At 39.4% G+C, this 10187-nt stretch overlaps 1 protein-coding gene across 12 annotated transcripts in view; it reads left to right on the top strand.

Annotated features, from left to right (window-relative positions):
* The first annotated feature begins 5451 nt into the window (after positions 1-5451).
* COL19A1 (collagen type XIX alpha 1 chain) overlaps positions 5452-10187 on the top strand; it is a 202617-nt gene continuing 197881 nt past the window's right edge. For 8 of the 12 annotated variants that reach the window (XM_072036305.1, XM_027455038.3, XM_027455037.3 and 5 more), the window contains exons 1-2: positions 5452-5570; positions 7183-7312. In XM_072036305.1, the coding sequence (XP_071892406.1) occupies positions 7219-7312 (94 nt within the window). In that variant the 5' untranslated portion in view covers positions 5452-5570; positions 7183-7218. Of the gene's footprint in view, positions 5571-6178; positions 6282-6446; positions 6719-7182; positions 7313-10187 lie in introns of those variants that run through there. The other 4 variants (XM_038176101.2, XM_072036307.1, XM_027455034.3 and 1 more) reach the window with 4 other exon arrangements.

Genomic DNA, 10187 nt, shown 5'->3' with positions numbered 1-10187 from the left:
GCATATTCCCCAGCTCCCAAAAATACATGTATACACAAGGCAATGTGGGATTGCAATGTCAACATCTGACCTACAGAGTCAGTAGGTTCTTTTAGAGGGCACATAACAGCTAGACTTTTTTGGCTTGTATGTCTGTCTCGCTTCTAGCTGCAGTCTTTAGATGCTATTGAATTGAGAGTTCTTTTACTTCTGAGATTATAACTAGATAGTTCTAGGCAGACATCAAACCTACATAGATCTATAAGATTTCTGACTTAAAAGTATAATATTTATTAAATTCTGAGAATATTTACTCCTAGATGAAAGGCAAAGTATGTGGATGCAGACACACAGATAAAAGGTGCACATACTTTGACTTTCCAGGTTATTGTGCTCACTTATTCAGCAGTAAATATGAACAAAATAATTGTCATTTTATGGTTTCATTTTTATGTTGTTCTACATAATCGTAAATAGCTCTGCGTGAATTCAGAATCTTGGATGTTAATATGATTGTAGTTAATAGGTTGATAAAAATGATGGAAACTTCTATCAGTCTTGCAGATACTCAAGACTGATAGCTAAATTTATAGAAATTACTTTCTGAAAAATTTTAAACCATTCATAATTTAACCTAAAAGAATTTTACTTTTAAATGTAGCATTCTGTATTTAAGTACAATTGTGACAAATTGTCTGGACAGAAAGGACACAACAGTAGGAGGCATTGGTTAATATCGAGACTTGAAACTGCGTAGACATATTTGTTACAATTTACAGTGGAATTTTAACTGATACTTCTTGGGCTACGTATACTTTGTTTTAAAAAGCAAGCATAGAATATTCAGCCTTTTGATCTTATCTTTGCCTAAAATAAAGTCGCCTTGTAACCCTAAGATGCCTATACAACTTAGTCTATTTGTAGAATCTTAAATTCAGCTGATATTTCTCTTGCTCTTCATCTTCCTTCTTCTAGTATTTGCATTATAGCAGCTTTAAATTAGCATATTTCAGTGCTTTATAGATGTTTTCAGCCCGCACATAGGATTTTAGCATATTCATATGGAAATACTGAGCCAAAATATGTAATTCCCAGCACAGCTGCCTAAAACCTGGCTTTCATCTTTTCATTATGTATAGTGACTTTTAAAGGCATATAGGTACTTCAATCTAAAACAAGCCAGATGATGTGATTTACATTTGACTTGTTTTGGGAAAACACCTTTCTGTTTTTCTAGTTGGTACTCAGCTGTTCAATAACATGCTTGTTTCTTTTTGCAACACAAAACCCAGCAAAAGGCATGCATTTCCTCTGCTACAGGTAGAGTGGATTTGATGTGAAACAAAGAAAACAACAACAAAATAATAATATAAATATTCATGTTATCAGTGTTATTTTATTTTAGTTTTTCTTTTGTGTGTGTGTGTATTTCTTTGTGTGGTTCATGAAGCAACAGAACACATGACAAGCTGTTTGTATCATGGCAGTGTGGTTATAAACATGCATTTATCTATCCATAAGAAGATGAAGTGAAGTATGCCTTTTAATAAATTAAGGGCCTAAATATTTTGGCACTACTATTCTTAGCATTGTTTCTCTTAGCCAATTTAGACTGAAGTGATGTCATACTGAATTCTACAAATCCAACACTATTTCAGGTTGGAATAACTTTTCACTGAAGTTGTGAACTAACACTTTAAGGAATGGTATATGCATAGAAATGTATTTGTTTCTGGAATAGTCATGAATACTTAAAACGTCATGTGATACAGTTTAGACATGTTTGCAACTATTAAATATAAGCAATATATTAAGAGTTATATTTAATTTGAAATATATATGTTTTAGCTTAAAGTGTTCATTATTAAAGCTATGACACATATTAAGATCAGATAGCACTAAATACTGCACACAGCAGAACTTCTTTTTTTTTTTTTTTTCTTATGAGATTGGGATTACCAGCAGCATTGGAGCTGGAGGAAAAGGAAAGATTTTTTGGTTTTGTTGTTGTAGCTGCATCATTATAGCTATTAATATTTGATTATTTTATGAAATCAAGTGTTGAAGAGCAGCAAATAAAGTTTGATCTATGGATCCGAGGCAACCAATAGTTCAAAGATATACCAGTGAGTATGCTCTGCATTTCTCTGACAGTTATTTTGGACCCTTTACTGAAAATCTGAGTGCTTTATAAGAATTCAGAAAAAGAAGTATCAGTTGTTTTTTGCTCCTTCCTTCTCCTATAGAAGTAGTGAAGTGATATTCAGCTTTTCTATTTGTTTTGCTACCTAGGAGTGTTTAGTGTGTGTGCATGTACATACAAATAATTTCCTTGTGATGTAGTTTATACCAAAGTTCCCTCACTTGAGTTACCTTTTATTTTTTTTTTTTTTTGAGTTACTTACTCCACTTACATCAATATTAAAATTTCTATGAAATTTCTTAAGGCCAGGATTCCACTGGTCTTCTTTTTCCCTCATAGTTCAGTCTAACCTATTTTAAAGCATTTGCATTTTAATTATTTCAGTGCAATTGTCACGACTAGCAAGTCTTGCAAAGGGCAGGAAGGTTCATCTGGCAAGGAACAATCCCACTTAAAGGTTTAAAAAACAAACCAGAAATACTGTGCTCTATATACAATGAGAAACGGTGTGGTAAGGGGGAGTTTCAAATTAACCTATTTTTAGAAAACTTTCTGCGTAGAATACTGCCACTTTTAAAGAGTTTTGTCAAAACTTGCAGATTCATTCCTGCATGTGTTGTCATAAGCAACACAAGTTAAAAATGTGGGTCTAACAAGATGGAGACAAATCTGTTAGCACCAGACAAGAGTGAATTATGTTACTTGACTGTTTTGGATATCATAGCACTGCAAAAGAAACAGAGGCTAAAAGTGACTCTCAGCAGTAGAGAAACAAATTTTAGAATAAATAAGTCTGTCCCTGCATCCCTCTACCCTACAATTCTCTCACCTTTTCCCCCTGTATCTTGCCTGAAACTGCAGCTGTGGTAAAAGCTGTTCAGTGGAGTAGTTCACCCTTGGCACAGGAGATGGGACGTGTTCTACAAGTCTGCGCTAAGTATGGTGTCAAACTTAGTTTCTCTCTCTCTCTTTCTTTGCATATTTGCCTTGGCTCTTGCCTGGATCCAGGTCTAATCCTGTCTTCTGTTTGCAAGTGAGAGTTTTAGCTAAGTTCTGAGATGGCTGGAAAACTGTATTGCTACAAAGGTAACATAATATGCCATCCGTTTGCTGCTGGATTTCAGATCATACCTTATCATTATTTTTTTCCCATACTTACTGAAAACAAAGCAGAGAACTGCATATAGAAAAGGTTTTCTGTGTAGCACGCTAATAATTGTTTGCAGGTGAACTTGAGTGCAAGTGGTTCACACTTTTAAACTGCTCATAGTAACCAAAAAGCTTTGCAGGTTGTGGTCTTGCTTCTCGTACTGCAGGCGAGAAGCTTGTTTTGGCTCCTGACAGAAGTTTGTAAACAATAAGATTTTTCTTGTTCCCAATTTTTATGTCACTAGCTATTCAAGGCTGTTTTTATCAATATGAGCAGTGTTCTCCATAAATACATGCAGTTACAGTCTCTAACGTCCAAGTCCTCAACTGGTATAAATCAGCATAATTCTTTTGACTTACATGAACTGGCTTAATCCCATTTAGCTGAAGATCGGGGCCAGAGTACAGGAAGTGTCTGTATTAGCCAGGGAACATTGCAGGAGGTTCTAATTCTTCTTCTTATGCTTTCATAGTGATGTGGAGTGTTTTGAAGTTGACATGGTCCAAATAAGGTATTTTTAATTTTCCTATTTGGACTGAAGCTAGCTCAGTAAGTGGAACAACATCTTTGGTTTAAGGGTTATGTTTCTTTATTACCTCATAGAAAATGAAAACCAAGTTTGGATCTGGACTCATGAGCACTACAGAAGCTTTGAGGGGCAGAAATATTTCCTTAAAGGATGAAGGGATTGTATGTGCAAAGTTTTATGCAATTAGAAGGTTTACCTAATTCAGAAAGTAAATTCTGAACTGAAATTAATAAGGCTGTGTATATCCATGTAACAACTGAATCCATATATTTAAGGGCATCTAAGATGAAGTAAAACAAAAGGATCATAAGAATTTTATACTTGAAAGAGCAATGAGAAATGCAGTTCTCAAATAAAAAAATGGTAATGCCTTTCAGTAGGATCAGAGCTTTTACAAAGGGTCTTTCAACTGAGGACCTCGAAGCTCTTTTTGAAACATTGAATTAGCCTTTATCAAATGAACAGTCTCAAGGCAAAGGAAGTGCTCAGATAATTTGTCAGTTGTAGGATTGGGATCTTGAGCCTCACCCTGTGAGGTAGGGAAGCTTTACTTTCTGTAATTTACAGTGCAAGCAAGTGAAAAGTGTAACTTGCACAAAGTTACAGTACAAGTTTGTGGCAAAGTTGTGGATTAAAACACCCTACCAGACATACATAAACTGCAATTTCATCTTTTTCTTGTGATACTAAATTGGGAAGAACAACAACTGTTTTGAAATTTAAACCAAAAAGATAATCATATCTTTCCACATGATTTGTTATCCTGGCTAGTTGTCTTGTTTGAAGCACTAGTCAAAATCTGTTGGGAGGAAAAACAGAAAACTAACTTTTAGAGCTTTCTGACCTCAAGACCAGTTGAGCTAAATTGATGTTAAGCTATTTTTCATGTAACAGTCATCACCTTTCTCTCTTTTTTTTTTTTCCCCTGTCAGAATGATTCCACTAGTAGAAGATGAAATATGTCTTGAATATATATAAATGAAATATGTTTAAATAAGCACTAAATCTGTGTTCTGTGTATGTATTTCTCGTCATTTTATTTCTCTCCGTCCTTCTGGTTTACATCTGTAAAATGCAATACAGAAAACTGCCACAAGCACACTTAGAGATCCTAAGAAAAGTGCAGTTTAGCATATTCAAATGAGAGTCAGTGTCAGTGTTCAATGTCACCATTTTATCGTAGACAGATGATATTACAGTGCAAGAACATTCTGATGTGTAAATGATAGATTTTAAAAGGCAAAACAAATGCCAGTAATCTGCTGCATTTTGCTGCATCAGTGCCATAAATAGGCACACTCTCTTGGTTACTTGGATGGCTGATTTTTAAATTTATGATAAAGTATATAAAATTAATGATGTGTGCTTACACTTAAGTGATAAAAGCCAGTTTCTGCCAGTGTGCTAATGTACATAATCAGTCCTTTACAACTCGGAGCCAGACACCTTTTCATTCACGCACTCATACACTGGCAAATTAATTTATGGAGCTGGGAGGGGGTAGAAAGAAAGCATTTCTTACGCTGTTATTGCACTTTGGATGTGGAAGTATGATTATGTAAAGTGTGTGTCTGGGTGGTTGTTTGTCCTTCCTTGCGGTGTATTCTGTGCTGAGTGGGAGGGTCACGCTGTGTGAGACTAATAAGGACAGAGCTGCATCCCCCTCCACCACTCTTTGGAGACTCACTCCAGCAACTCCTCGGCACCACGGCAGCTCTGCACAGGCGTTCTCGGTGCTTCGGGGGGACAAACTAGAATAAAAATTAAAGGTAAGCCACTCGTTATTTGCAGGGAATTGCCCAAGCACCTCAGGTACACGTGCGTACTTCAGTGTTCCTGTGTTTTTTAGAAGTGCTGGCTAAGTTTAGTACTGATTTTGTCTGTATTTAAGTATGTAAGTAGAATATAGACGATAGGGTTTTGATGTGCTGTAATCAGCCTGTGCAATAGGAGCCTGCTGGTGGCTGTGTAGGTGCGTAGGGCGTGCTTGGGGGTGACCACAGGTACATGCGACGGTACGCTGACACAAGCGGTCCTAGTAAACTCGTAGTAATTTACACAGGCGGCCGCCAAACTGACATAACGTGGCACAACACAGGTCACCTTTATTCACCGCGGGCACCTCGCTGCCCTTACAAGTGTCAGCGCCCATCGCTCCCCTCAGCGGGAGCGGCCGACACCGCGCGGGCTCTAACGGGGGCCCGGCACCAGGGGAGGGTGCCCGGGATGGGGGGCGGCTTCCAGGCTCGGCCACCGCGGGACGGGGCGAGTGGCAGCCGCTGGCACACCTGGCGGGGCCGGGGCCGGGGCTGGGGCCGGGGCCGGGGCGGCAGAGGGCTCCCTCGGCCGCGGTAGGTGCGGCCCCGGGGAGGGAGAGAAGAGGGAGGGAGGGGAGCGGGCGGCGCCACCTTCTCCGGCGGCGCCCTAGCGGGTTCCCGGCGCCCCGTGAGGGAGCCACCGGCCGGGGCCGAGCGGCGCAGGCAGGTTCCGGGCCGGGGAGCGGGGCGGCGGAGCCGTGCCGAGGCGGAGCGGGGTCGCCGCGTCCCCCTGAAGGCTCTCGGAAACGGCGGGGAGCCGAGGCGAGGAGCTGTGTCTGCTCCTGCCGGGGGGCGCAGCCCGCGGTGGGGCGAGCTACCTGCTGCTGCGGCAGGTGCAGGGCGCGCCGCGGGACTGCCCTGCGGAGGGGCGCTCGCTGCCGGGGAGGCGCTTGGAAAAGTTGCCCCGGGGGCAGCTGCCGGCGGGAGATGCCGTGCGACGAGAGCGGCTAAAAGTGCATCTGCGCTGCGTGCTTTGCTTCTCTGAGAGAAAACGCGGTTAGAAAAGTGTTTTCTGTCCTTCGCTGGTTTCTGACGTTTCTCTAAATCGCCGTTGGCTTGGAAGGAACGCTGATTATTGTGCTGACGAGAGTTGAAGCCAGGTTGTACTTCTGTGAGATCTAAACTCAGTACGAGTGCTTGCAATGTGTTTTGCAATAAAGAGAAATGTCACATTTTTGTTTGCTTGTACTTAAAAAGTATCATGCGTTGTCCGTGTTCAGTCTGATGACCGCATCAGCAGTGTGACACTGACCAGTTAACCTGGAATGGTGAAGATTGGAAAACTGGAAGAAAAGTAACATGGGTCATCACGAATGAAATAAATAATTAGCGCCTTCACAGCTAATATGTCTCAGTTAATATTTCTGACGTTATTTAGGACCGTAGTAGAGAATTAAAGGAATATTTTTGTCATTTATTTCTAAATTTACTTCCGTCTATTTTTGTATCTCCTTAAAATAGATAAATTATACACTACATTTAACAAGTGATTTACTCTTTTTCTTTACAGTTAAGAAATTCTTGAAGAAGAGATTGTTCTGAATGTGATTATTTTCTGTTTCAGATTTGTAGCTGATTGTTCACATGTGTCCAGGGGGAGATGAAGTACACTGGATCCTGCATAGTTTGGCTTTGTATGGCAGTCTTCCTCCTCCTCCCTGTTTCTACTTGTGTGGCTGTCAGTGACCAGACAGGTACTTCCATTTTTCTTGACCATCACAGACCAAAAGCATAAATCTCAGTAATCAACCTTTAGACAAATAATGACAATACACAGAAAATAAAGTGTACAAGCAGGCAAAATTACAAAGGATTTTTTTCATTTTTTTAACCTCTATTTGAAGAAGTCTAAGTTAGAATCAATTCCAAGGCAGTCTTTCTCTTTCATGTGCTTGGGAGATTCACATTTAGAAGTAGTTGTAGTTTCTAGAAGTTGTATTTTGTACTTTTTCAACTTACTGTGCAAACTAAGGTTCTGCATCAGGGCTTGCAAAACTTCTGTGAACAAAACCATGTGGCTTTATAACAGTGATTACATTAACCTAAACAACCTATGCACGTTAGCCTAACCTAAACCTAAACTTAATCTTCAAACCAAGTCTTAAGTTTAACAGGCCTAGAGTAGGACAGAACCTTGCACTTAAGCAGGCAGAGGAAGGGAATATAATGAATTTGTTTAGTGTAAAAGCTGTTACTCATCTTCTGCAATTACTCTCATACTTCTCCGTTTTCTTCTCTCTCTTGCTGTCCGCATGTTATCTAGCTGTTGCACTTAAACTTGACTTTGGCTCTCCCGAGTGTGGTAAATTCTGTCTTGAAGGCACATTGTGTGTGCTTATAAAATATGGAATTGTCAGTTTTCTAGAATTGGTAAGCCCTAACATGTACCTTAATTTTCTAGAGTTGTTCTCCAATTATCAGGAGGGAAAACATACTTGTTGCTAGAGTTAAAAAGAGTTACTGATTGTTCCTTTTTTAGAAGATGAAACTTATTTTTAGTGGTGCTGTTTTTCCAGAAATATGATAAGAAGATAATAGGCCCAGATAACAGAAGATAATAGAATCTGTACATACACGACAACTTTAAATCTCCATAACACCTTTGAAACTCCGGCCCAAGAAATTTAAAAAGTCAATTACTAGTATAATAATCCTTTTATTACTCCAGGGAGAAAAAAAAAAAAGTAATATTTAATAAATAATGAATGTAACGTGTGGGTTAGGAGTAATGTGTTGTAAAGAATCTGAGTTTAAGTTAAATACTTTTTTTGCCTTGTATTTTTAGGGCAGCAAAGCTAAGTGCTCCACTGATGAACTGTTCTTAACCTCTGTTAGAGAGTGAGCCTTACATAACAGCTGTGCAATCATTCTCTTTGGTTGTCTAAAGGAAGCAAAATAGGTTGTTTTCTATGTTATTTCAACATAGTGGATTATGGAAGGGAAAATTTTTAAAGGGCTAGAAGGGTGTGAGTGCACAAACTTCCCTAATAATGTAAATGGAAAAATGTGTAACTTGAGAAAATATTAAAACAAAATGCCAGGAAACATTTTCTCTCACTTTTAATTAGATGGGGAAAAAAATGTAGGAAAAGGTACACTTGTCATACAGACTGTGACAGATAACCTGAACTGGTAGTGAACGGTACATCTGAACTGTACCTTATGTTTCTTTAGAAGTTTGTGTCTGGGCAGCCAGGAGGGAGGTTGCAGTGTTCCCTAACCTAATTGCTACAAATTGATCATATATGGGTCAAGTGGAACCCCTGGGAGGAAGAGGAGAGATTGAACCTTTCCTGAGAACAACTGACTGTGTACAATTGAGAGGCTTCTGCAGTATGAGGTGATATGAGCAGATGGTGAGGAATAACAAGCAGATAGCTGCCAGCATGTACAGGTCTGCCAACAGCACAGAATAGACTTTGTGAAGCTTTAAGGTGACAACAGGAAAGAGACTTTCCTAGAGATGGTTTGCATCCTAGAGGGCGATTAGCATCCAAAACAGAAATACAAGCTGTAGACCAGAAAGCAAGAGTTGAGAAAGAACAGACCCTGCAAGGGTGAAGTGCTAGGTGGTGTGGGTGAGTTTGCAGACCTTGTTGTTGAATCTGCCCCATCCCGCTGAACTGAGTATCCCGTGTTGCAAAATTGTCTTGTTCTGTAGCTTGATAATTTGTATGCAGATGAATCTGTTACAGATTGGAAGTGTGCACATTTCAAGAAGAGAGTGTATCTGGTCTGGTCTCCCCCATTCCATTTATTTCTTTCATTAACTGCCTCTTCCTTGGGCCTTTGTTGTCTCCCAAATAGCAGCTCTGTATAGATCTGCTTCTGTCCTTCAGGATCTGCCCAGGTTCTTCCCTTCAACATATGCGTAGCATTTATTTCACACTGGGCTAATACAAACGTTTTTCCAGCAAAACTCATTTAGATAGGATATTGGTATATTGCATTTGCATCCTAAAAAATCTCACCTGATCTGTTTGAGTCAGGTGAGTTCTGACTGAGAATGGGCTTCAAATGCAGGGAAAACTGTAAATTAACCTTGATTTGAAAGTGGGGTGGGGGGGGAGTATATATACAGAAGGAAATCTCATGTGCAAGAGAAAGGTTTAACTTGCATGTACGCATAGGAAAGAACTTTCTGAGCTGGCATTCTGAATGTGCTTTGGGATTTATTCATCAAGTCAATACTGAATTAAATAAATACTGGTATTAGAAAAAATATCAGAGTGAGCTTTCTTGAACCATTCCTCTTTAGGCCAATAACCATTAGATTCACATCAAGCGTTTCTTTAAGTTCTCACTTGTTAAGAAGTTTTGGTATTCTGATGGTTCATCAGAAGGAAGCACTTACTTCTAGTGATAGAATGTAGTAAATCTTATGGAGAGGATTCAGGAGTTCTCCCCAATCTAGTTTTTAATCTGACTTCAAGAATATTTTCACATTGTAAATTTATGCTGTATTGTTAGGGGCATTTGGCTTTGGAGCATGGACATGAGCTCCTTCTTTAGTGACAAATGAAGTTCTAATCTGATCATTCCTAACTGCTCCATGTTAAGAATATTAAT

This window comes from Anas platyrhynchos, chromosome 3, assembly GCF_047663525.1.
Source record: "Anas platyrhynchos isolate ZD024472 breed Pekin duck chromosome 3, IASCAAS_PekinDuck_T2T, whole genome shotgun sequence".
NCBI lineage: Eukaryota > Metazoa > Chordata > Aves > Anseriformes > Anatidae > Anas > Anas platyrhynchos.
The sequence above is the reverse complement of the archived record's forward strand: the minus strand, read 5'-3'. Positions and strand labels throughout refer to the sequence as shown.